The 27211-nt window shown below is 44.5% G+C and overlaps 1 protein-coding gene and 1 long non-coding RNA gene across 8 annotated transcripts; both read right to left on the bottom strand.

Annotated features, from left to right (window-relative positions):
- Nucleotides 1-12665: 12665 nt before the first annotated feature.
- LOC141041602 (uncharacterized) lies at nucleotides 12666-17964 on the bottom strand. 4 transcript variants are annotated; one of them, XR_012202254.1, is made up of 7 exons: nucleotides 17495-17964; nucleotides 15747-15825; nucleotides 15446-15522; nucleotides 14911-15149; nucleotides 14045-14567; nucleotides 13004-13528; nucleotides 12666-12927 (listed from the first exon to the last, which is right to left on the bottom strand). It is a non-coding gene; the product is annotated as an uncharacterized lncRNA (long non-coding RNA). The 4 variants fall into 4 exon arrangements; XR_012202255.1 differs by having other exon boundaries at nucleotides 12666-12913; XR_012202257.1 differs by having other exon boundaries at nucleotides 12666-12907.
- A 540-nt stretch (nucleotides 17965-18504) lies between these two features.
- LOC109751831 (uncharacterized) lies at nucleotides 18505-25532 on the bottom strand. Of its 4 annotated transcripts, none has more exons than XR_012202253.1 (10): nucleotides 25325-25524; nucleotides 24981-25181; nucleotides 24753-24857; nucleotides 24522-24636; nucleotides 24119-24275; nucleotides 22809-22946; nucleotides 21263-21470; nucleotides 21044-21155; nucleotides 19117-20954; nucleotides 18505-18768 (listed from the first exon to the last, which is right to left on the bottom strand). XR_012202253.1 is itself a non-coding variant. In XM_073508326.1 (10 exons), exons 1-5 carry the CDS (start codon nucleotides 25412-25414, stop codon nucleotides 24131-24133), a joined length of 660 nt encoding a protein of 219 aa, XP_073364427.1. In that variant the 5' UTR covers nucleotides 25415-25532; the 3' UTR covers nucleotides 18505-18768; nucleotides 19117-20954; nucleotides 21044-21155; nucleotides 21263-21470; nucleotides 22809-22946; nucleotides 24119-24130. The 4 variants fall into 4 exon arrangements, 2 of the variants coding, with proteins under 2 accessions (XP_073364427.1, XP_073364428.1); XM_073508326.1 differs by having other exon boundaries at nucleotides 25321-25532; XM_073508327.1 differs by having other exon boundaries at nucleotides 19227-20954; nucleotides 25321-25532.
- Nucleotides 25533-27211: the final 1679 nt, after the last annotated feature.

Here is a 27211-nt window from a genome sequence, read left to right as displayed (position 1 = left end):
ATGGCATCACAACATAACTCTACGACTCAAGTACTTATTCATTAGGCTCCGAGGAGCGAGATATTACAAACTAGGTCTCATGACCCAACATTCAGAGCATACAAGTCAAACACATGCGGAAGCTTAACATGTCTGAGTACAGACATTTACAAATGAAAAAGGCTGAGAAGCCTGACTATTTACTAGATCCTGCCGAGGGCACAAGATCGTAGCTGAGGTATCAAGCTAAACATCGAAGTCCACACGGAACTACTAGCGAGACTGACGTCTCTCTGCAAAACATAAAATAAGCAAACGTGAGTACAAATGTACCCAGCAAGACTTACATCAGAACTATCTACATATGCATCGGTATCAACAAAGGGGGTGGTGGAGTTTAACTGCAGCAAGCCAGCTTTGACTCGGTGGATATCCTGAACTACAACTGCAAGTAACTCTTTTGAGGTGGCGCACTCGAGTCCACATGTTCACCATATCAATACTCCACTATGGATCCGCTCCCGTCTCCCTACGAGAACGCCATCCATAGCACTCATGCTTATCTTGCGCATTTTAGAGTATCCACTTTCGCTTGTCTATGAACTGTTATAGGCAACCCAGAAGTCCTTTACCGCGGACACGGCTATTCGAATAGATGATGTTAACCCTGCAGGGGTGTACTTCGACACACACGCTCTCACCACTTACCGCGTTTACACGACATGTACTCGGCAACCTTCAAGCGGAAGCCCAGCGAGGGTGTCGGCCACAGCCTACCTAAACACTCAAGTCTCTAGTCCAGGTTTATCGCCTATTCAGGTTCCATCCGCAGGGAGTCCGGCCGAGGTTTCCACATACGGCCCCGAACGATGTGTGCAGGGTTCCCGAGACACCAAACGGGCGCCCGGTACACCGTGCCACATGCCTACCGCATCACAACCCACCCCTTCGGTCAGCGCTGCCCACGGCCTCCAGCATACTACAAACACCAGAAACTACTTGCAACTCCTGGACAGAGGACAAGGGTGATTAAGAAGCCGAGAGGGTCCATTGGTTTCGGGCCCAATGCGTGGTAGTAACTGTATCATGGATCACAAACACAGAACTCAGTTCCTGAGGACGGCTTCAATGAGACAACCCACCATGTACTCCTACATGGCCTCTCACCGCTACCTTTACCAAATCGTGTTCACACACTTAGCTCACACACAGTAGGACATGTTCATCACCATTCCAATTCATCCCCGACGAATCAGACCCGACTCAACTCTAAGCAGTAGCAGGCATGACAAACAAGCATGAATGAGTAGGCATATCAGGGCTCAAACAACTCCTACTCATGCTAGTGGGTTTCATCTATTTACTGTGGCAATGACAGGTCATGCAGAGGAAAAGGGGTTCAACTGCCGCAGCATGTAACAGTTGAATCGATGTTGTCCTAATGCAGTAGAAGAGAGCAGGAGCGAGAGAATGGGATTGTATCGGAATGAACAAGGGGGTTTTGCATGCCTGGCACTTCTAAAGATATTATAGTTCTTCATCGGTGTCATCGATCACGTCATCGGAGCATCGGCTACTGAGAGGGGACGGTTACCGGCAAACAGAGAAGGACACAATCAATGCAATGCGACAATATGATGCATGGTCATGATATGTCAAGAATGTCATGATTTACACTAATGTATCTAGCAACAATTTAAATGAAGTCCATATGAACTAAGGGTTCATATGCAAACTCCACATTTAGCATTTATAATGTCATTATCATGTTTTCACCTAAACAGCAGGTATCACTTAGTTTGACATGCATGAAAATGATACAGATGGATAGATTGCATTTTTCTGATAATTTTTCATATATAATTTGTTTCATTCTGAGCTATAGATTATTTTCTATGATTTTTAGAAGTTTATAGGATTTTCTGGAATTTTCTGAATTATTTTAAATCCAGAAAACCAATACTGCGTCAGCATGACATCATGCTGACATCAGCAGGTCAACGGGCCACGGTCCAGGTCAAACCTGACGCGTGGGTCCCGTATGTCAGTGTGACAAGGCAGGAACAGAGGCTGACCAGTGGGTCCAGGTCAACGCTGACGTGGCCAGGTCAACCTGACCTGTGGGACCCGCGAGGTTAGTTTAAACTAGACAAAAGTAAACCCCGGGTTAATTAGGGCGTGGGCCCCAGGTGTCAGTGAGATAGGGGGTTAACCAGGTGTCATTAGCGCTAAGTGCCGGGATTAGGCCGGCGGCTAATCGCCGGCGAGGCCAGAGGCAAAGCTGGTGCTCGGGATCGCGCTACAAGGCACGGTTCGAGCCATGGCTGGGCGCGTTGGAGAGCCCTTGCCGGTGCACGTCGAATGGTGGTGGTGGCTGGGCCTGTGGTGACCGGAGTCGACGGTGGCGAGCTCTTTTGCGGCCGCCGGAGTTCGGGTGGGTGCGGGGTTAGCGCTGCGGCTTGCAAACAAACTGGCTATCGCGCTAGCGTTGCTCTACGGGACGTCGCGAGTGCAACGGACGCACGCGCGGGGCCATTTGGTCGCCGGAGCCACGGCGGCGACGAGCTCATGCGGCGGCGAGCTTCGGGCACGGTGGCTAGTCTAGCTAGAGCTCGAAATCGAGCACGGGAGTAGGGGGAAACGGTTCAGGGGCTCACAGTGAGTGCAGAGGTGGCCTCGGCGTGCTCGGGGAAGCACCGGAGCGAGCGGGGCGGCGAGAGGGATCTCCGGCGGTCCGAGGTTGAAGACGGCGACAGGGCGGTGCTGCGGTGCGTCCCGGCTTGCTTGACTTGGCAGAGAGGTCGGGGACGATGTGGCGGAGCTGCTGGACTGGTCGGGGAAGCAAGGGGGAGGCGGTGGACACGGCAACGACGAGCGGCGGCGACGGTGGCGTTCGGTCGTGCGCGTGGGAGAGAGACAGAGGGGAGGAGGAGCACGGGGAGAGTGAGAGAGGGCCAGAGGGGTTGAGGGGAGTGTGTGGCACCCTCGGGTGCCTCCAGCGGCGAGCAGGTAAGCAGGAGGTGGCCGGCGTGTGCCAGCGCGCGGTGGGCACACGCCCTCGCGTCCTTCTGTCAAGAGGAGGACGACGACTGACAGATGGCTGCGTGGGCTGGGCTTCACAGCAACTGGGCCGAGGTGGGGCGCCAGGTAAGTGGGCCTGAGGCCTATCTCCCTCTCTCTGTTAATAATTTGTTCTGTTTTCTATTTTTGTTATTATGTTTTGATTCAGTTCAAAGACCAAACCATTTTCAAAATTCATGAAAATAATTGTGTAAACCAAATGGACTTATCCAAAGCTACACAACAATTTCCAGAATTATTGAACATATATTTATTATATAACAAATATAGATCCAATTCAAATATTTATTGGATTAATTCAAAGGCCCAAAATAAATATGTTAAACCTTCCAAAAATATTGGTTTGAATTTTATTCTTGCCAATATTTTTCAAGGTTTAACAGGAACATTTTCTTAGGCTTCTTTGAGAAGATTTTAATGTTGATCATTTTCAAAAGGTTTCTGAGGCTTTGAAAATTCCTCAATTCAAATTTCATTTGAATTTAAACATGATGCATGGAGGCAAGAAAAATCAAGCAAGGGCTGATCTGGGGCTGTGACACATACCCGAAGGAATATCATAACCAATATTTTTAGTAGGTGCAGTAGGTTGAGGGGCAACTCTTTGTGCTTCCGGTCGAGGTGAAGATACCCCAAACAAACCCCTCAAAGGATGATTTTCCATAGTGACAAGTAACAGTAAATTTCAGCACGTAATATAATTTTTTCCCTTACCAAATTCCGCTTACCAAAGGCGCTTCACTCCCCGGCAATGGCGCCAGAAAAGAGTCTTGATGACCCACAAGTATAGGGGATCAATCATAGTCCTTTTGGTAAGTAAGAGTGTGGAACCCAACGAGGAGCAGAAGGAAATGGCAATCGGTTTCCAGCAAGGTAATTTGTGCAAGCACTAAAATTGTTGCTAGCAAGTTGTTTGATAGCAAGATAATTTGTAACAAGTGACAAGTAGCAATAGTAACAATAGGTGCAGCAAGATAGTTCAATCCTTTTGTGGCAAAGGACATGCCAGAACGATCTCTTATAATAAGTAAAGCGTTCTTGAGGACATACGGGAATTTCATACGTTGGTTTGATTCGCATTCGCTACTTTGATAATTTAATATGTGGGTGGACCGGTGCTTGGGTGTTGTTCTTACTTGAACAAACCTCCCACTTATGATTACTCCCTCTCGCAAGCATCTGCAACTATGAAAGAATAATTAACATAAAATCTAACCATGGCATTAAACATGTGGATCCAAATCAGCCCCTTACAGAATAGTGCATAAACTAGGGTTTAAGCTTCTGTCACTCTAGCAACCCATCATCTAATAACAACTCCACAATGCATTCCCTTAGGCCCAAAGATGGTGAAGTGTCATGTAGTCGATGTTCACATAACACCACCAAGGGAATCACAACATACATATCATCAAAATATTGAACTAATAATATCAAATTCACATGATTACTTATGACAAGATTTCTCCCATGTCCTCAAGAACAAAAGTAACTACTCACAAAACATATTCATGTTCAAGATCAGAGGGGTATTGAATAGCATAATGGATCTGAACATAAAATCTTCCACCAAATAAACCATCTAGCATCAACTACAAGACGTAATCAACATTACTAGTCACCCATAGGTACCAATCAGAGGTTTTGGTACAAAGATTGAACACAAGAGATGTACTAGGGTTTGGATATGAGATGGTGCTGGTGAAGATGTTGATGAATATTGGTCCTCCCACGATGAGAGGGTTGCTAGTGATGACGATAGCTTTGATTTCCCCTCCCGAAGGGAAGTATCCCCGGTGAATCGCTCCGCTGGAGAGCAAAAGTGCTCCTGCCCAGGTTTCGCCTCGAGACAGCGGCGCTTCATCCCGAAAGTTCTCTCCTAATTTTTTCTAGGGCAAATGACAATATATACCAGAAAATGATCGCTGGAAGTGGGCCAGGTGGCCCACTACCCACCAGGGCGTGCTTGGGTGGACTCCTCCAGTATTTCTCTTCTCCAATATTTTCTATATATTCCAAAACAAATCTCCGTAAAATTTCAGCTCGTTTGGAGATGTGCAGAATAGGTCTCTGACATAGCTTTTTCAGGTCCAGAATTCCAACTGCCGGTATTATCTCTATTTGTAAAAACCTTGCATATTATGAGAGAAAAGGCATTAGAAATACTCCCCAAAGTGTTATATTGAATAAAAACACTATAAATAACAGTAGAAAACATGACGCGAAATGGACGTATCACATAGTTATGATGTTATTCATGGCATGATCAGTACATATGCATTACGTCCGTGACAAGAAGACCGTTAAACTTACTAACGTCTACTACTATTAGTCCACTTCGAGAGCGCTTCTATGCTTGCCTCTCTACGTATTAAGTTCATGACAAATAGATTAATGCATGAAGTATGATGACATAATGTAGACAAAATAAACCAATCAATATGATCAAACCCCATCGTTTTACCCTTAGTAGCAACAATACAAATACGTGTCGCGCTACTCCTCATGTCATAGAGTGAGGACACTGCAAGATTGAACCTACCACAAAGCACCTCTCCTGTTGAAGATAAATCCATCTAGTTGGCCAAACTAAACGGACAGATTAGAGAGAAATACAAAGCTATAACAATCACACATAATAAAGTTCAGAAATAACTCAATTACTTTTAGAGAACAACTGATCATAAACAAACAACTCATCGGATCCCAACAAACGCACCGCAAAAGATTACATCGAATCGATCTCCGAAGAGAACATTGTATTGAAAATCAGAGAGAGAGAGAGAGAGAGAGAGAGAGATCTAGCTACTGCTATGGACCCTTAGGTCCTATGAGGAACTACTCACACATCATCATGGAGGCAGAAAGGTTGATGAAGAAGGCCTCCCTGATCGATTCCCCCTCCGCAAGATTACCGGAAAAGGTCTTCAGATGGGATCACGGAAGAACACAGACTTGCGGTGGCGGAAAAAAAATCGGCTCTCGTTCTGGGGGTTTTCGAATATTTGGAAATTTATAGCGCTGGAGTTAGGTCAAACGGAGCCACGAGGGGCCCACAAGACATCAGGGTGCGCCTAATCCCCTCCCCCCTGGGCGTGCCCTATTTTCTTGTCGTCTCCTCATCTGTCTTTGGTCCTCCCCCAAAGCTCTAGGGTCTCTCGTGGTCCGGAAAAAATGTCAAAAAGTTTTCGTAGCATTTGGAATTCGTATGGTAGGGATATTCTGTAAAAGCAAAAAAACATGCAGAAAACAGCAACTGTCACTAGGAACTAGGTTAATAGGTTAGTTCCTATAAAATGGCATATAAAGTATATAAGATTGATAATATAATCGCATGAAACAATAAAAAATCTAGATACGTCGGAGATGTAATATGATCCTCTATGGTTCCTCGGCTAGATCTAAAATCAGGGTCGAGGAAGTAGCCACAAGGCTTGAGTTGTCGAAGTCAACGTCCCGACAAGGAGTTGGAACTTCGGCCTTCTCTAGTGTTTCAGTTGAACCGAAGTTTAGGTGCTCCGGCTTAGAAACTACGCTGGAACAGGTCAAATCGTTAAGCGATGATACCATCAAACTGTTTTGACCACATAGCAGGACCTGCATGGGCCACCAATGTCGAGGTTAAATCTGGCGGATCTCGGGTAGGGGGTCCCGAGCTGGTGATCTTGGCTAGATGGTAATAGGACGAACAAGAGACGCGGTGTTTTCTTAGGTTATAGGGTGATCTACCTCGAGATCGTATGTGAATGAATCCAACTTAACCCTACGGACTAAACACCTTGGCTTATATAGGGACCGGTGGTACCTAGGCTTACATGTAGGTCAGTTACATCTAGGGATAACTTGCCGATGATTCGAACATGTCTTGAAGTGTGCGGCAAGTCTTCGGAGGATTCCATCTTGAGAACGCCAGGAGCCAACATGAACATGGCCCATTCTTCGATTGTTTGGGGGACCTCGGCCCGGCCCATAACTAGCAGGCCAACATGGTTAGCACCCCCTAGTCAAGGACACTGTCATCAGTGATGCTCGATGGAGAGATGGTATTTGTTCGACCAGTTCACTCTTCTACAAAAGAGTTGCGTTTGGTTGGAGGGACTTGTGATTGAACACAGAAGAGAAAGTATCTTCGTCCTATTCTCCTCGACAAATAGTTCATCAACTAGTGTCACTCACTCGGGGTAGATGCTTGAGGTGACCTCCATAACCTTCACAGACTTTGTCTTCGTGAACCACAACACAATTACTCTTGGTCACTAAAAGGCTTGACACCTAACTGTCTAGAGATAGCAGCTCTCAAGAGTAATAGGCTGAGTGTACTAGACTTAGGTTCCACTGATGCTAAACCACTATCTAATTCTTTTGGCTCTGGGTTTTTCTGTTGGTGAATTTTAAACTCAATTTTGATAGAGGAATCGCTTACACAAACTTCTCAAAATCGCAAAGAGCAGCCCACGATTCACATTGGAGGGGTGGCTATTTATAGTCGCGATCTTCCCGAGGGGGAAAAGACCATTCCGGACATGACACCTGGCCAATGCCCAACCGACGCGTTGCCAACAGTCGGATTTCAAACAACCCGACAACTTTACTTGAAGAACAAGTAAGCTGACTCCTCGGTCCTAATTAAATCTCTCGCATGAAAGAACAACTGTGTCTCTTGTTGGCGAGTATTGCTTCGAAGCACAAAGACATTTCTCTCAAGTTTCATAGGTTTCGGTTTAACGTTAGAGAAACATAAGTTTCAAACACTATACCCCACTTAATAGTACGGTGGTCCTATGAATCAAGAAAGTGAAGATGAACTATGAAAGAAAATACTACGTCTTTTCTCTGTCTTCATTCTTCTCAGCTACAGTCAATTTCTTCGGACATGCACCAAACCAATTGCTATGCATCAACAATTTGGGGAGGGGTCAATTTCATCACACATAATCTTTGGTGATAATCTTCCTTGCTACACGGGAGGTTATCTTCGGAGTTTGTTCCAAACTCCACATGACTACAGGGACCTATAATATATGTGTGCACTAACAAACACATTAGTCCCTCACTGTTTATCACAACAATCTCCAAAACACAAGCAGGCAAATTATTGCACCAACACACATCATCTGCGGTTTCACCTTCATTTCTCACAAACAAATTGACCTCTTCCTTGATCAAGGCCAATCGAGATCTTTGAATAGCTCCATCACCTTCAAGTGCTTCCTTGAGACAAATTTCTTTGGCGGTCTTGAAATGAGCAATGGAGTCACTATAACCATCGGTCACGGCAAGACGCAACCATGTTGAGAGCGGTAGCATTGAGTTGATCATACATGGCTTCCCTGGGAGTGAGATTTGTGGGATCTTGGGCTTGAAACTGATGACCACAATCCACCATAGTTGGGTTCATGCACTGCAAATGTGAGACTCCATAGCTAATTCCCAACATTATTAATGGTGGGTGAGATAAAGGTTGTGAAGAGTAAAAAGACTCAATGGCATTATATTTAGGCATGGGTGTGTGAGTCGGCGATGCAAGAGTTCTCTTGTGTCATCCACATCTTGAAGTGCATTTGGATCAAATGAACTAGATGCAACGAGCACCCACTTCCTCTTTGACCGAGGAATGGACCTCTTTCAACATTGTGGATTTGAAGTCCGCAAACATTGAGAGAATATCCGCCGTGGTTAAGGGGGCGGCAGTCAGATCAATGGGGGTTGCCGGAGCGGTAACCGGAGGTTTTTGAACCTCTTCTACAAGTGGTAGTACACCACCCTCGCTCTCTATGTTTTCCATATCATCAAAGGTTGTTAAATCTTATAAAGAGCACGAGGCTCTAATACCAATTGAAAGGGTCAATATAGTCAACTAGAGGGGGTGAATAGGAGATTAAAAATTCAAGCTTAATTACCCATTTTAAGGATAAGCGGGTAAAGTAGGTTCGCTTGATATGCAACTAGGTGAACATAACCTATATGGCAAGCAAGCCTAAGGCAAGGTATGCTAGGCAACAAACTAGTTAGCAAGCCAACAAGCATACAAAGCAAACTAAAGTGCAGAAACGGATTAACCACAAGTGAGACAATGACGCGTATTTTATCCCGAAGTTGACACTTCCTTGGGGAAGTGCTAATCTCCATTGGAGAGGTGCCGGAGCCAAGGCTTCCGTCCGTATTTGCTCAAATTGATACAAGATTGATACTTGATGTGAAGATATGTCCAATGACCATCTCCAAATATTTTTGTAACATTTGGAGATTTAGAAGCATTTTTGAGGATTTAATTCCATAAGAGAGCATAAAAAGGAATTGTATTTAGGTGGAAAATATTGCACAATACGTAGCAATATTCCTGTAGATCTAGAGTTCGGGTTCTTTGGGGCCAAGAGGTCAAAGGAAATTAATGTTCCTTTGTAAAGCTGGAATTTGGGTTTATTCTCCAATAATTGAGAATTAGGGTTTTAGAGGTCAAACAACATGGAGAATATTTTTGGTGGCAAGGATCTTGAGAATATCAAGAAGGAGAAGATGTCTTAAGCTTTGCTCTAGCCTACAACATGATTGTAGCTAACACCCTCTTTAGAAAGAGAGAATCACATCTGGTGACTTTTAGTAGTGGCCAACACTCTAGCCAGATTGATTTTATCCTCTCGAGAAGAGAAGATAGGCGTGCGTGCCTAGACTGTAAGGTGATACCTGGAGAGAGTGTTGTACCCCAGCATAAGCTGGTGGTTGCTGACTTCCGCTTTCGAATTCGTGTCCAGCGGGATAAGCGTGCCAAAGTCGCTAGAACGAAATGGTGGAAGCTCAAGGGGGAGGTAGCTCATGTGTTCAAGGAGAGGGTCATTAAGGAGGGCCCTTGGGAGGAAGGAGGGGATGCGGATAATGTGTGGATGAAGATGGCGACTTGCATTCGTAAGGTGGCCTCGAAGGAGTTTGGAGTGTCCAGGGGAAGGAGAAGCGAAGATAAAGATACCTGGTGGTGGAATGATGATGTCCAGAAGGCGATTAAAGAGAAGAAAGATTGCTTCAGACGCCTATACCTGGATAGGAGTGCAGACAACATAGAGAAGTACAAGATGGCGAAGAAGGCCGCAAAGCAAGCTGTTGGTGAAGCAAGGGGTCGGGCATATGAGGACCTCTACCAACGGTTAGGCACGAAGGAAGGTGAAAGGGACATCTATAAGATGGCTAAGATCCGAGAGAGGAAGACGAGGGATATTGGCCAAGTCAAATGCATCAAGGACGGAGCAGGCCAACTCTTGGTGAAGGACGAGGAGATTAAGCATAGATGGCGGGAGTACTTCGACAAGTTGTTCAATGGGGAGAATGAGAGTTCTACCATTGAACTGGACGACTCCTTTGATGAGACCAGCATGCGTTTTGTGCGGCGAATCCAGGAGTCTGAGGTGAAGGAGGCTTTAAAAAGGATGAAAGGAGGCAAGGCGATGGGCCCTGATTGTATCCCCATTGAGGTGTGGAAAGGTCTTGGGGACATAGCGATAGTATGGCTAACCAAGCTTTTCAACCTCATTTTTCAGGCAAACAAGATGCCAGAAGAATGGAGACGGAGTATATTAGTACCAATCTTCAAGAACAAGGGGGATGTTCAGAGTTCTACTAATTACCGCGGAATTTAGCTGATGAGCCATACAATGAAGCTATGGGAGAGAGCCATTGAGCACCGCTTAAGAAGAATGACAAGCGTGACCAAAAATCAGTTTGGTTTCATGCCTGGGAGGTCGACCATGGAAGCCATTTTCTTGGTACAACTTATGGAGAGATATAGGGAGCAAAAGAAGGACTTGCATATGGTGTTCATTGACTTGGAGAAGGCCTATGATAAGATACCACGGAATGTCATGTGGTGGGCCTTGGAGAAACACAGTGTCCCGGCAAAGTACATTACCCTCATCAAGGACATGTACGATAATGTTGTGACAAGTGTTCAAACAAGTGATGTCGACACCGATGACTTCCCGATTAACATAGGACTGCATCAGGGGTCAGCTTTGAGCCCTTATCTTTTTGCATTGGTGATGGATGAGGTCACAAGGGATATACAAGGAGATATCCCATGGTGTATGCTCTTTGCGGATGATGTGGTGCTAGTTGAAGATAGTCGGGCGGGGGTAAATAGGAAGTTAGAGTTATGGAGACGAACCTTAGAATCGAAAGGGTTTAGGCTTAGTAGAACTAAAACCGAGTACATGATGTGCGGTTTCAGTACTACTAGGTGTGAGGAGGAGGAGGTTAGCCTTGATGGCCAGGTGGTACCTCGGAAGGACACCTTTCGGTATTTGGGGTCAATGTTGCAGGAGGATGGGGGTATTGATGAAGATGTGAACCATCGAATCAAAGCCGGATGGATGAAGTGGCGCCAAGCTTCTGGCATTCTCTGTGACAAGAGAGTGCCACAAAAGCTAAAAGGCAAGTTCTACAGGACGGCGGTTCGACCCGCAATGTTGTATGGCGCGGAGTGTTGGCCGACTAAAAGGCGACATGTTCAACAGTTAGGTGTGACGGAGATGTGTATGTTGAGATGGATGTGTGGCCACACGAGGAAGGATCGAGTCTGAAATGATGATATACGAGATAGAGTTGGGGTAGCACCAATTGAGGAGAAGCTTGTCCAACATCGTCTGAGATGGTTTGGGCATATTCAGCGCAGGCCTCCAGAAGCTCCAGTGCATAGCGGACGGCTAAAGCGTGCGGAGAATGTCAAGAGAGGGCGGGGTCGACCGAATTTGACATGGAAGGAGTCCGTTAAGAGAGACATGAAGGATTGGAGTATCACCAAAGAGCTAGTTATGGACAGGGGTGCGTGGAAGTTTGCTATCCATGTGCCAGAGCCATGAGTTGGTTGCGAGATCTTATGGGTTTCACCTCTAGCCTACCCCAACTTGTTTGGGACTAAAGGCTTTGTTGTTGTTGTTGTTGTAAGGATCTTGAGAATAATATCTGAGGGGTCTAGGAGAAGCATTGCCACTAGACTATCAACATCTATCAAAGATCTATTGAAAATCCCATGAACGCCAAAGAAAAAGATGAGAGCCACATACCCAAAACCAGTGAAGGAAAAATCAAGGAGCAAAAATCAAGGCATTACAGGATCATGCTAAAGTAGTATTCACGCTCAAGTAAACTGCATGTTCAAATTCCACTATCTTGTTTTCAGTAGCCTAATTTTGTTAGAACTTAGTGACTGACCACGGATCATGCAAGTTTAAACATTGTTCAATTCTACAAATGATGATCTAGGCTACCAAACCGTCGGGTCAAACTACACGATACAAGTCACAAAGCAAAAAGCACCTGGCATAAATCAGTCCATTCGGGGACTTCAGCATGATAGCACCGTGATTCAAGTTCAAGGTACTCCCAAGGCACCTTCCAAAAAGCTTGGCACAGCAGAGGTAATGAGATATATCTAGGGATGCAAGGCGGCGCCTGAACCCATCCCGTTTTGTATTCAAACTAGCAGTTGGGGCGCCACCCGGTGGCGCCGCTGGAGAGGAACCTGGACGGTGCCAGGTGGGAGGCGCCCCTTCCACTTTCCTTTTTATATTGTGTAGTGGTATTGCATTCTAGGCATAATAAGCAGCAGGGAGCGTGGATAAACCAGGAATTTCAAATCATCAGGAACAAAATTAAAAGATCATTACACACTTGATTGAACGAGTGATACATGCATCTTGGTTCTAAAGATCATTGATAAAGAATACTGAAATCGTCTCCACAAAAAGAAGGGGAGAACAGTGATCGTGGATGGAGTGGCCGATCTTCATCTCAAGCTCAACGCATCCACTGTCCCAGATGCTGGGCCAGTCTTCGTCGTCGTCGTCACCGTTGGTAACCACTGTATCTTTTTGAGCCTCACTTTACAATTTCAGTGTGAAATTCAGAAACAAAGAGAGGCAGTGGATCAAGAGGACGGGGAGGAAGAGAGACATACTTGGCCGCAGCGGATCCCACAATGGTGCTCCTCCTGGATCCAACTGACGCTGCTCTCCTGGCCCTGCTACGAGGAGGCTACAAAATCAGCAAGTTTCAGTGCTTCTGTGGAACCTACAATAGAGATCAGCTCAGTATGATCGTGCAAATGCAAGAGAGAGAACATAAATTGGTTCATCATGACCCACTTGCTGACCCATTGCTAGAAAACCAAGTGATATGACTTCATTACATGTGATGAGCACAGTGAGAGATCTAGCTCTGTACTAATAAACTATAAAAGTTTAATTCTTTAGACATATGTTGGAAAGCTAAACAAAGTCCCAAATCCATCCTCATTATTAAGCATGGATGATTAGGGCTAAGTAACTTTTCAATCAATAGGGCATGATAAAAAAAGTAATGTAATTAACATGGAGTCTTGCTTCAAAATCATCAAGACGTTTTGTAGCATCAATGGAGATGTTTGCCACTATTGCATTTGAAGCTTTACTAAACCACTTCAGTATCCAATTCCCAGTTGATCCTGGATAAGAAGTTCAGGGAAAAAAATACCATCATGAATATTTAGTAACTTGACTTGAATATATCCTTCATTTGTCGTTAATTAATCTAGTTAATGCATACTATACATAGGTAGGTGTACTATTGATTACTGAAAGATGTATTGCACATATCTCCAAATCAGTAGTATAGATGGTACTGTTATTAAATTAGCACAACTAAAAATTAGATTAAATTATATGCATGAAAATTATAATGGATTAATTTCTCTAGCTTCTATTGACGAGATAATAGCTTTGCTCTGTTTAGTGTTGAAGTTTCTTCATGATACACGAGATGAACATGCAAATAAAGAAACTGAGTTGAGATCTTATTTGGTCTGGCATCCAGGTAAAAGGTGAACGCCATACACCAAAACCATGAACATCAAGGTAAATAGAAGCAACAACAATAAAAATCCTGATATTACCTACTGTCCCAACAATTTATCCTCATGTCGGATCCATAACAGGGAGGAGAGACGAGAGGCAAGTTGTACCTGAGGTGTTCATGTGACCAAGGGCATGCACGAACGAATCGATGAAGAACCCAAGGCTCACACAACGTCTCTGCTGCTCCTGCAGCATGCGTCCATTTCATCATCGTTCTTCACGATGTCGAAGACGAGGAGGAGAGAGGTGGCTGCTTGGCCAGCAAGCCAACCACAACACCCTTCATCGACCCGGCTCGACCTCGTCCTCCTCCACATCCTCGTCGGCGGCACCTTCCCCTCACTACTGGACTGATAACATCAGGATGCGATACTGCAAGTAGACTCGCATGCCCAACTTCACTACCCTCATACATATTCGAACTTGGTCTTCAAGCAGTTTCACTTGTAGGTGGCCAGAGATTTGCATCAATGTCATATGTTCAACAATCTCTCCAGCGACTGAAATATTCTTATCTATGGGCTGGAAGCAACAAAGTATATCCAACAATCTCTCCAGCAACTAAAATGCAAAGACATGAACCAGAAAACCAATTCAGTTTGCAAGACAATACATTCCTCTAGCAGAGACCTGAAAAAACAGAATATTTTTTTTAGTTTGCAAACGCATACAAACAAACAAGAACATAGCACACTTGAAGATTAACTGAGGCCTCACTACCTTAAACTGAGAAAGAAGACTCATCAAAGTAAAACACTATAGTAATCAGGATGCCTACAATTAAAAATGTATAACAAAAAAGACAACTTATAAATGATATGTTCTGTGACTGAATTTATATTAATGAGAGGCTCATCTAACTTGAAGGGAGAACCAAATTTAACCAATTGAACTGAGAATCAAATTTAACCAATGAGCTAAAGTTGCCTTGAGATGCTATATAAAGTATAATCACTATAAACCAAATCCTTACCACGGGCTCATTTGGATTCTTTTAAATAGCTCCAATATAGTGAGCTGTTACTTCCTGATATTTTCTCTTGTAGAAGAGTTCATTGCTTGCAACATGCATAGCGGTGTACATTCAGATTCCAGAAGCAGCAGTATTTGCCGACCAATTTGACATCATAATTATAGCATTCTCTTATTCCCGAGTAGATCGCGTCACCTCCGCCCCCGGCTCCCATCTACCTATCCCTCTGGTGGATTACCCTGCAGGAAACACCGAAAAGCTATGTCATCTCAAGCATCAGTATGAACTCATTCAAGCACAAGTATAACATAGGAATGAGTTGAAGGTTAGCACCACGGATGCACATGTCTAAACTAAAAACGACACCACATAGCAATTCAGCTGGCGGCTTAGTATTCTTATGTACCGAACATCTAAAAACTTGTTCCCAGATGTCTTGCAGATATGAACTTCACAACTGAAATTTCAAAATCCGTAGCTTGGTAACATGACTAAACTTTCTAAATTTCAAGCAATACCAAACAACATTACTTACAAGTTATGGCACTGCAAAATAGAGTACACTTTTTGACAGTAGTGCAGCTTGCATTTGACGAGAACCAGGGAATCTTCCTACAAAATGACCAGCTTTAAGCATCGAAATGATAACTATATCACACATGACTCCTGACCTCCAGACCATTAGACAACACATAATGGCAGCCATAGTGCTGAACTTCACACTGGTAAAGCACAAGGATAGCAAGGTTTCCAGTAAAAGCTAACAGACACATAAAACCAAGAAATGTTCAGACGCATTAGAAGTCAGCACATATGGGATTTAGTAAATCAATTACCTCAGCTTTTGGAAGGAAAATCAAGGAAAGGAAGGATATGTAGCCCAGGATTTCCCAGTCGCCTTGTTCCTTTCAGTTGCTGCAGGAAAAAGGCAATCAAAAGATCAACAAATCCATAGCGTGTGTCAGCCACTGAAGTAGTGCAAGCTCTAGGCCGACTTGATCACTCGATTAATTAGTCAGAAACCCATTGCATGGAGTAGTACTTGTCCAATTAGGAGCGGAAACACGAAACACCCACTCAACCATGCAGCAAACACCTCGGTTATCGTCCAAAAGAAATCTAAAACATGGTAGTATATCATGTCGAAATTTATATGCAGCTATGAACCTGTTTCTGATTCTTGAAAACTACACTCGTTGATATTAGAAGCGGCAGAACCATGTCGTTGAAAATTTCAAGTACTCAGTTCATATATATACAAGTCCATTTCAGTGTTGAAGTGGGCATGATATTTACCATACACGTCCATTTCTCTGTGTTGAAAATTTCTAGAACTCAACAAACATAGGATATGAAAAAAATGCATGTTGCTGCCAAGAGATTTACAATTGTCGACAACTCATATGATTTGTTAATTACTGAACCTTTGGAACTTTTTGACATGGTAACCACTGGGATCAGCATATGCACTTTGGAGTATTTGACTTCAACAACGACATAAGATTACCCCTCTGTCAGTATACTCTGATGCGTAAAAGAAAGGTATACTTATAGGATCGGTGATGTCTAACTGGGATAGCAAGCCTAGCATATGATGGCATTTTAATACTTCAGCACAAGGTTAGGAAGAATGCCCGGTTTCCCCTTCAGTTCATCACACCTTATTGCAGCAGTAGCTTGTTATTAATTGAGCTTGTCAGTGGTCATAAAAATTATAATATCCCCATAGTGGATACATTTTGCATAAGGGTGTCACTTAAACCACCCCCTTCTTTTTGCTTGCTTTACTGTCTCTGATATTCAGAATTAACAAGCCATGTAACCTGCGGCCATGTAGTTTATTTGCTGGGTTTTCTTCATAGTTAATTGATGAACCTGTCAAAAGGCCTTATTGGGCGTTTGGTTGAACAGACCAGTGTTTCACCCGAGGAGATATTACGAAATAGTTTGTAAAGAGAGATGTTTTTGCATTAGGCCTCAATCTATAAATACTTTTCTGAAGAAAGAATAAGATGAAAGATTCCAATTTCATTGAACTGTGTAGACAACACAAAGAACAAATTCCATGGCGACAAGAAAGACAGAGCTGCAAAGAAGAAGAAAATCTAGGAGTATATAGTATGAACATCAGACGGTGGTTCATTTATAACAGAGAAATTGCCTCAAACCAGAGTGTATCAGTTTGCGTAGTATGGCTTTAATCCACTCGGACACTTGCGGATCCGGCTTCACTCCACACTTCGGACTACGCCGGCTCGCTATCCCTGCTATTGGCATCGTCCGCAGTGGCGCCGCCGCCATCCAAAAGCACCGCCACTGACGAATCTTGCCTCCTCGTCGGCTGCTGCCGTTGATCCGCTCTGCACTGCCTCCTACCACGACATGCCCTCGCAGATCCCACTATCGCCAATCCGCTTCTCCCAGAACTTCCTGCCGCAGATACGTTCCCTCCCACCTCCTGTCTCCGATGTTTCTCGCAGATTCGCTGGTTCGAGACCGTCATTCCCCACCCTTGAAGACATCGACAAGGGAGGAACAACGATACGGGAGAAGGGAGAGTGCGTCGAGGGGAGTGCAGGATTACCTACGCGTGGAGGGAAGGCTGGCCTCACCGGCGTCCACCCGTGGTGGCGAGGAGGAACTTCAAGAGGAGCACGTGGACGACGACTAGCTCGAGCGGAATGGTGACGACGACGGATCTGACGACCTCCCGCTGCAGTTGTCAACACCGACCTCGCCATCCTCGTCAAGGGCCCCGTCGCCGTTCACCAACACCGCACCGTGCGGGGAGATCACGACGGCGAGATCTCTCGTTCCGGGGAGGTGGCACGGGAGCCGTCACCCAGATCCGCCCCATCTTTGCGCTTCTTCTTGCTCGCCACCAAGATGAGGCAAAGCGGCGGCGGAGGGCATAGGCAGAGAGGTTGCGTGTGGAAGAGGAGAGGATAGAAGGTTGCGTGCTCTGCTCCACCCATCACGCGAGGTGGACCAACAGGACAGGGATCCGGTGACATGCCCACAGGCAGTCACGCCGTAACATGCGGGCCGACAGCCGTTGGATGCAAGGGGGGCGGTCCAGATTAAATACTGTAGCGGAGAAACACTGTGGATGGTACCGTAGCAAAGAACACTGTAGAAGGGGTACTGTAGACAAAATACTGTAGATCCGGCACTGTTTAGTTGACATCTATCCGTTGATTCACGATCGGGCGGTCCAGAGAGGGGCGCATGTTACCATTACTGTTCATTGGTGACATGCTCACAGCATGTCATTGGATCTCGATCCATCCACGACGACCAAACCGGAACGAGGTGGACCAACTTCCTGGCCAATAGAAACAGCACGTCTTGCCCAATCGACGAGCACAGTAAATCCGACGTGGACTACGCGAGCGGTCGCGCATGATGCGTACGTTAATGTGTTTAATTAGGAAAACTTTGTTCTAGCTAGGCTGTGGTGGTGTAGTCTAATTTGTGCTAATTAAACACTCTGGCAAGACTATGCAGGACGCCGCTCTGCACCCCTAGATACATCCACCACCAAAGTCAACAAATCGCCTCATGGTCATCAAGCTGATCAGGCGAAGGCGAAAGTAAAGCGCACAACCAGGTCTATGTTTCAACTTGACTTTCGAGCGCAAGAGTTTATAATCATCGGGAAAGACGTGAAACGCACACGCTTACATAGTAGATATAAGTTTTTCTTCTTTGCACCACAGACCTCGTAAGTCCAATCCTGATCTCGTCCTCCGTGTCCCGCAACCTGAGCCACCACCGCCGGACCGTGGCAATGGGTGTATGGAGGAACGGAACGTAGAGATGGATGTACGGGTTGACTGTCCGCCCGATCTTTAGCACCTGAATAATAACAGACAAGAAAGCCAGGAAAAATGACAGTGAGTAAAGATTGTCAGCAGCAAAGTTGTAAACTGCTAAAGGAAGTGTTGCTAGCTGGAGAATGATAGTTACTAGGGTACACATAATCATCTTGGATAACGTGCAGCAAAACACACCAAATTATGCCTCACGTTATTCCCACATCTGACGCGAATGCATAGAAGCAATGACAAGGAAGAGATAAAGATCAGATGTGCAGAAGACAACTTACATTCCAGTACATGAATGTCTTATTATTATTATTATTATTATTATTATTACTATTACTATTACTATTATTATTATTATCAGATGTGCAACTTCTTTTACCAGGTGTGCAGAAAACAAGATCATTCCACCATGAGACAAGAGCGGTGGCGGCATCCGCATGAGCAACCAGATCAAGGTGGCCACCACCATTCTGCAACGAGGAACCAGACCTGCTTAGCATATGAACACTTGAGGATGAGGTGCAGCGGCGTCTCCTCCTGGTCACACAGGCTGCACATGTCAACGTTGTACTGAATGTTGCTGAGAGAGAGGTTGTCGTTGGTTAGGATCCTGCCCCGAAGCATGAGCCAGCCGAAGAGCGGCATTGAGGCTCAACCTTTGATTTCCAAAGCCTGCTGAAGTTGATGTTGCACTAGGATCCACAAAACTGAGTCAGATATGCAGAACGAACGGAGTAGGAGCCGGTAATGGAGTCATTCCAGCTGATCAAGTCCGAAGAGTTGGGCTGCAGCTGGAATTATTGAATCAAGGACCATAGCTTGGTGAACTGGCATAGCTGGGGAAGAGTGTTGATGCGGTGCAGCCCCGACATCGACCTTTGGTGAGCGAGATGAGGTATGTGGGTATGGCTGACAGGACTGAGTTGAGTAACCGCAGCCTGGCATCGCTGGACATAAGCTTACCTCGCCAAACCTGGAGCTTAGATGCTATCTTATCCAAAATCGGTTGCAGGTCAGCTATTGTAATTTTCTTGAAGTGCAGAGGTAGGCCCAAGTATTTGCAGCGGAATTGCACACAGGTATGGGAAACTGCTGCAGGATGATGGGGCGAGAGATGTTCAAGCACCCAATTGGGTATATTCCACTCTTGGCCAGGTTGGCCCGAAGACCACTAGCATCACCAAAAGCACATGGAATTTGCCTTGTGACCTCAATATCTCTTGCTGTTGGGGCTACGAACAGTGCAGCGTGGTCTGCATAAAGACTCACTCTCAGTTGAGAGGGAGGAAGGCGCGAGCACGAGAGGGGACCGGAGGAGCTGGCCTTCAGCAACATCCAGTGTAGCGGCGCGATTGCAATCGTGAATAGCATTAGAGACAGCAGATCTCCTTGCCTAAGGCCCCGCTGATGGAAGAATCTGTCGCCCAGCTCGTCATTAACCATGACCCTTGAAGAGGATGAACACCACAGCAGGCTGATCATATCACACCATTTGCGGCCGAATCCCAGTCGTTGCATCAGCTCAATAAAGAACCCCCACGAAACAGAGTGAAAGGCACTGACAATGTCCAGTTTAAGCATCAGAGCATCATCTTTATTTGTATGTAGCAGTTTGATGGAACGGGACTGAATGAAAGCACTTTGATGGGGCGGATCATGAGTAGCCTCAGTGAAGCCCCTGAGCTTGAACCAGTATTCCTCAAATCGGAACCCTCTGAAATGGTGTTGGCTGACCTGGCCAGAGAGCACCATGGCACAGTGATCGGAGACAGAGGAGATGGCTCTCAGGTGACATTATGGGAACATAAGATTCCAGTCAGCGGTGCAGAAAACGTGATCAATCTCCGTCCTTGTTTGCGACTGACAGGTGCTGACCCAAGTAAACCGCCAACCGTGCAGCCAGAGTTCAGAGACCTCAATTGCGTTGAGAACTGCCCTGAAGGAGTTAAGCAGCCTCCTGTTAGCACTGCTTTTGTCCTTAGCTTAACATATGAGATTGAAGTGCCCCAGCAACAGCCAAGAAGGTAGCATGGAGGCCTTTAGTTGTTTGATCTCTTGGATGAAGGCAAACTTATCCGCAACGGATTGAGGCCCGTAGACAGCAGTAATACTCCAGGAAGCAAGGGACGCACGCATGGTTACTTTGGCAGAGGAAGTGCTTGACGTGTGGGATGAAGCCATAATGTCTGAATGTCAGAATGATGTTGCGGTGCCAACCTGCAAGATAAGCAAGGTGTAACTCAGAAGATGTAGCTACTCAGACGAAATAGAGTCTACATAATTCTGAAGAAATTGGAGCAACATACGAGAACAACGATATTATCAGAAGGAACCCCCACGCAACTTCGGCATTTGATTAGAGGAGGCTGAGTGTGGTATTGTTTGTCTCCACCCAAAAACAAGGTTCTTCCAAGTATCCTTAACGAGATAACATAAAGCCAATGTTAACCACAGGGCAGTGGAGACTGGTGGCACAACAAACTAGGAACACTAAATCCAGAGATAATTCTACATATACTAGTTACCTATAGAAAGATGAGTAAGCAAAGTTACGCCTTAGGAATCTGGCAACATGATCAAGCGCCCAGCAGAACACACTGTGTTCTGTGTTTTTAAGGCGATGCTTCGCTTTAAGGCGCTGGGGGGGCGCCTCGACGCCTAGGCGCCTAAAGCGGGCATATTTGCAAAGCGCTGGGGGGGCGCCTCGACGCCTAGGCGTCGCCTTACGGACGCCTTAAAAACATAGGAACACAGGTAGTGCAGCAACTGTGAAATGAAAAAGAAAGATCAGAACTTGCAAACATATATGTGAAAGCTTCGGAAAACAGAGATCAGAATCATTAACTTGCAAAGAAAACGGCATAGAACTACATGCCGCATACACGGTCCGAGTGTGCCATACTTGGTTCAGTTTTGATGCTTTCATAAAGGAAAGACCACCAAAAAGTAAGAAATAGTGAGATAACATAAAACCAGTGGACCACAATTCACTTATCTTACAAAGCAAAGAGCTCAAAAACCACAAATCCATTTAGCATGGATCAAGCACGATATGGACACAACATTCAAGTGTGTAATACCTAAGAATCCAGAGATCAACAAAAATTAAGATAAAATAAACTTGTAGGTATTTTTTCAGATAATACCTTAGCATCACAGCATATAGAAAGGACCCTCTATGGCGAAAATGCTCGCATCAGCGTCCACAAAAGAAAGCAAAAGAAAACATATTAGTCAAAATACATATCAACATCGGTAGGTGGGCGAGCTCTCACTTTGCACAAGCATCTCCAACAACATAAAAATAACAAAGAAACCTTCTTACAGTTGCATGAAAAAATCTAATGGAAAGACAAAACAAAGATTGAAAAGGAGAGGAAAATTAAAGGAGAGAAGGTTTGTTGTGCTAGTGTTTAAAACACTCAACCAACTAACTATGCATAGAGACAGATTGGCCCAGAGATTATATAACATTTCATCTATGCCTAACAATGCTAACAATGTAACTTCATTCACACCGTAGATAATACCAAAATGCATGAAAATGAATGTAGATTATTGAATTCATGCTTGAGCCAATTCATCCAAAAGTCCGAACAAGTGGAGAGAGGCGGGCAATATATTTCAACACTCCCCCTCACGTCTAGGCTATTTTAGTCCTTAGACATGGGATTGGTGTAGGTAAACCTGGGAATAGTTTCAGATCCAGATTAAATCCAGCCCAGACCACACGACTTCCTTTCCAGCTACCAATCCAATCCAAACCAAATATTGAGGTCTAGAACCCAAACCGAACCAAGCTGGGTGTATTTTCCATCCAAACCAATCCAAACTGTTTCATTTTTTGGATTAAATCCATAGTTTCAAACTATGGACAAGCTGATGTTTTGCAACCGTGAAGCTACTAGTCACCAGCTCGGTCGTCCGTTGGAGGAGGCATGGTGATGCTGCGGTCGCTGGCCTGTTCGAGAGCGAGAGCGAGAGAGAGGGAGAGAGAGAGGGGGAGGAGAGGGAGAGAGAGGGAGAGAGAGGGAGAGAGAGAGGGAGGGAAATAGGAAGTATACAACGTACACGAAAACATCGATGGCTTGAGTTGCTTTTTTCCTCCGCTAGTGGTCGACACCAACTGCTATGTTGGCTGGTGGCCATGTGAAGAAAGATCTTGTACCCTAACCGGCAGGGTGTCACGCGTCGCCACACCATTAGGATCTGAACAAGCAAAGAGAATAAGAGATACAGATATAGTCACAAAAAATCCTCTATCAGAAAGTAAAATGAATGTACTCCATATTATCTGGGCATGGAGTTTTGGCAGTTAAATTCGAATAAATAGAAAATAAAATTAAAAAAACTGAAATCTCGTGTACTTGTTTTTTTGCTACCATGGTCAATACTCGTGCAATGTATGTTTTCCCAATAAAAAAGACAAAGTTTAATGCTTAAACAAGCAACAAATTTGGCAGCCAACTCGTTTTTTTAACACAGGTCACAATATTTGTGTTTTCCATAAAATTTTGCAGACAACCATGGGACACAAACAAGTACATCTCTAGAAAAAATGTGTTATTTTAACATTGAAAAAATTGTTTTTGCATGCTGCAGCATATGCACATTGATTTTATTTTTTTTGCGAGGGATATGCACATTGATGTTATTTATTTATTTTGCGAAAAATGGACATTATCTTTACAACTAGGATCACCGTACAGTACAGCCATTTATCACTAGTGCACATCTCTAAACATTGGAACATTGTATTTAGTGCGTTATTTAATATATGATGAGGAGATATAAGCCCGACGGCACAAGTTCCTTTTTGGCCGCAGGTTAGCCTTAAGATGTGGTTGGTTATCATCAAGCTGGCCATCACTTCAACTCCAATCAACCACCCACACTCACTTGTTTTTCCTCCTATTGGTCATCCTATCTATCTATAGAACATGGTTACTTTGTTTCATGTAAGCCAAGGGTAACAAGTTTGATTTATAGTTTTCTCATAAAAAACTAAGATAATCACAGTACATTTCTCCCTTGAAACAAAAAATATATTATGCCTAGACATTGTGTTTCTGATGTCCACCGTATCGTGATAGACATGCGCGCCAATGACACTTCACTGTTCTTGGCTGGCCGTCAACTAAACCTGCTGCCCAAACAATATCCATCACATGCAGCAGCTACCTCAACACATCAAAGTTTAGGGTCTCTTTGATTCTAGACCCACCGGTTCAACAATTCAGCTTTGAAGGGATATATCACTCACTAGTAGGCTTTTGTGTAATTCCCCTCTCTTTTTGAGTAAAATATACGCACATGTGTAGAAAGAAATCGGAAGAAAGAGTATATAAAAGATGAAATGTAAAACAGGAAGGAAACGGCACCTTGATAGCTTTTTAGTTCTTGTCCAAGGTCGTTTTCTCTCCGCCGGTGTTGGACACCAACTGTTGGACAGAAACCTTGGCCGACGGCCGAAAGCTCTGCCCCGTAACAGGCGGGGGCAGGGCAACACCATTAATTAGCTCCAACTGGTAGATCGACCTAGAAAAACAAAGACATAGGAGTAGAATATAGTGTCAGACCAAAACCTCGACTACAAACTAGCTATAGTACTATGAGATCATTAATTAGTGCAAAACAGCAAAGATATTACTCCATTTTTTTAAGACATATTATCTTTCTATACAGCAAGGTTCACGACGATACAGTAAAATCATAATTATACGTTTCCAAAATTACAAACTGATATATACACGCTCCCTATGCTTCCTATGCGGCTGCGGAGACCTTGTATTGCGCCTGTTGATGCCGGCCGGCGAGAGAGTTTCGAGTGAAAAGGATCGGAAACTTAGGGGGTCGTGGTATTCGCCTAACCCTTTGTCGAATAAAAAATTGCTTGCATCTGGCGAAAACAAGAAGGAACATATATGTATCAATAGATGGAAATCACAAGATGAGTAGAAGTCGTTTCCATGGGAAAAGGAGCAGAGAAAACATAAAAAGCCACAGTTGGCTCACCTCGAAAGCCTAGACTGTGAATCGTGTGATGAGATCCGTGTCCATCACCGGCCGTCTCCAACACAAACATACTTCCATGCACGAGATGGAGGGAAGACATATTATCTAAAAGAAAGAAATAAAGAAAGAAATCCACAACCGCATCAGAGAGAGAAACCACAAAGATGTGTTCAATTCATCTTGTTTCGCTAAAAAGTCGAGGAGAAAGAGGGAGAGGATGATACATACACGTACGGTAGCAGATCAAAAACCGAATTTGTGGATCATAACCAGATCTACCGGCCAGAAGAAAGAAGCTCGTCTCCATCCATCGGCAAACCAGAGCAGAGAAACTGGGAAACCGAAGGTTGTGTGGTGAATCCTCGGCTCGATCCATATCATACCTACTCATGTAAACATGCAAGCACTTGGTCGCACCAAGAGACGGACCTGCGTAGGCAAGAGAAGAGAAATTATTCACGCTGGGACGGACGGCATCAATGGTGTATTAATGGCGTCCACCGGCCAGTCAGGCCCCCCTGTAGAAGATAGATGTAGACAGGGACAACACAGAGAAGCAGGTAGGTACCGACGGCGAGCACCACCACACATGTGCCGGCTTCGTGCGTGTCTCCGGCAGACACGGTTCGTTCGTCCGTAGCCGGAGGCGGAGGCGGAGCCATGGCGGTGAGGATGAGGGTCCGTCGAGGGAGAGAGGATGAGGAGCAGTTGCAAATGCACGACTTTTTTTGGGGGGGGAGGGCTAGTTGCAAATGAACGACTTGTCCACGCTAAGTTTTCGGTGGGCGTCCTGTCCAAAAAATAAGGGTTTTCGGTGGGCGTCAGGTGGTTGGTTTGGCCTTCGTGGATGGCTTCGGCTGATAGTGGACCAGGCAACGCGTGGACCCGCGCGGTAAGTGGGAGCGGCTACATTCTACATTGCGTGTTTTGATAAAGTTTGTTAGGATGACGCGTCGTTGCGACTCGGAAGATGGAAGTTTGTTGTTAGGTTGCACCGGTGGTACAAACTCTTTTTTTTAATAATAATATATTTCTTTTTTGTAATACTATATAAATACATAATGCACGTTTTATACATACATACGTATATATAAAAAATACACCAGCTAGCCGAACAGCTAATTCATCCAACACATCATTATACTATATACCGCCAAAGACAAAGCATGCACCCTAAATTAAGCATGAGCACTCAAGAGGAAGACGCGGGGTAAGTGGCGGCTTTCCTTCCTTTGCAATTTGGTCCTCCGCTCTCCTTCGAGTCAATTGAAAAGAAACTTGTTCAATATTTTTTTAAGATAAAACTTGTCCAATATCGTCCGAAATAGTTTAGGCATCTCTGGTGCAGTCCTTCAGGGATATCGATGTACTTTCCAGGGTGACTATATTTTTTCTATAGATGGGGTGACTATACTATTTGGCTTGATCGATATGGATGAGTCTTACTAGTATTTATTTTAAAAAATGAATTCCAAACCAGTCGGCCGCTATATGTAGAGGAAATAAATACTATCTCTATAACTTTTTATATTATTAAGTTACATAGGGAGTAGTAATCTACCCTAGTAAATACTCCATATCGCGTATACTCCATATCGCGCTGCATGGAGTATCAACTTAACCACCTTCTAAGGCCTCTTTTGGTTCATAGGATAGGGTTATCGTAGGAATAGGAATTTTGTAAAAAATGAGATGACATGTATCTCAAATTCTATAAGTAGAAATATGAAACAAGATGTCATTTGGTTGACATCAAAGGAATTTTTCCATTGAGTCTAGGCTCATTTTTATTTTCCTATGAAATGTGGAGGATAGGAACCAACCCTATGTAGGAATAGGAATCCATTCCTATGAACCAAATGGCTCTAAAGGAAAAAATCCTATAAGAATCCTATCCTCTAAAATTTCTATGAAATCCCTCCAAACCAAAGGAGGCCTAAGTTTTCGTCCACACTTTAGCAAAAGAAAGAAAAAAAAGCTCTCACACACAAAAATAAAAAAGAACAAAGCCCAGGTGGACGTTTTCATATGAACTAGCGCATGCAGCTAAGTGGCTAATACGCAAACTAAATGAAAACAGAGGGAGTAATAAAACTTCATCCCAGCAAATTTTGAACCGGGGCGAGTCTAGCTCGTTACATCGGGTCAAGAGATTGACTTAAGAGCATGGTTAATAGTGTAGCCAGCTGCTGGCTATATGGAAATGCCATATCATCAAAAATTAGCATTATTAATTGGTCATACGATAGAATGGGCTATAAAGTTGGCTATAAGCTCACAGTTTTTTTTACTTTCTCTCTATCTCTTTTCTCTCATTAAATGATTTTGTCTAGGAGCACGCGTAGAGCCTGGCTCTTGCATGAGAGCCCACTCATTCACTTTTTTTTGTCTCTCTCGTCCACATAGACAAAAGTACCATGTAAGCGGGCTTATAGCCCACTATTGTACTTGCTCTAATC

Source organism: Aegilops tauschii, chromosome 2 (assembly GCF_002575655.3).
Source record: "Aegilops tauschii subsp. strangulata cultivar AL8/78 chromosome 2, Aet v6.0, whole genome shotgun sequence".
Classification (NCBI taxonomy): Eukaryota; Viridiplantae; Streptophyta; class Magnoliopsida; order Poales; family Poaceae; genus Aegilops; species Aegilops tauschii.
Note: the sequence above shows the minus strand (reverse complement) of the source record. Positions and strands in the feature narration are given on the sequence as shown.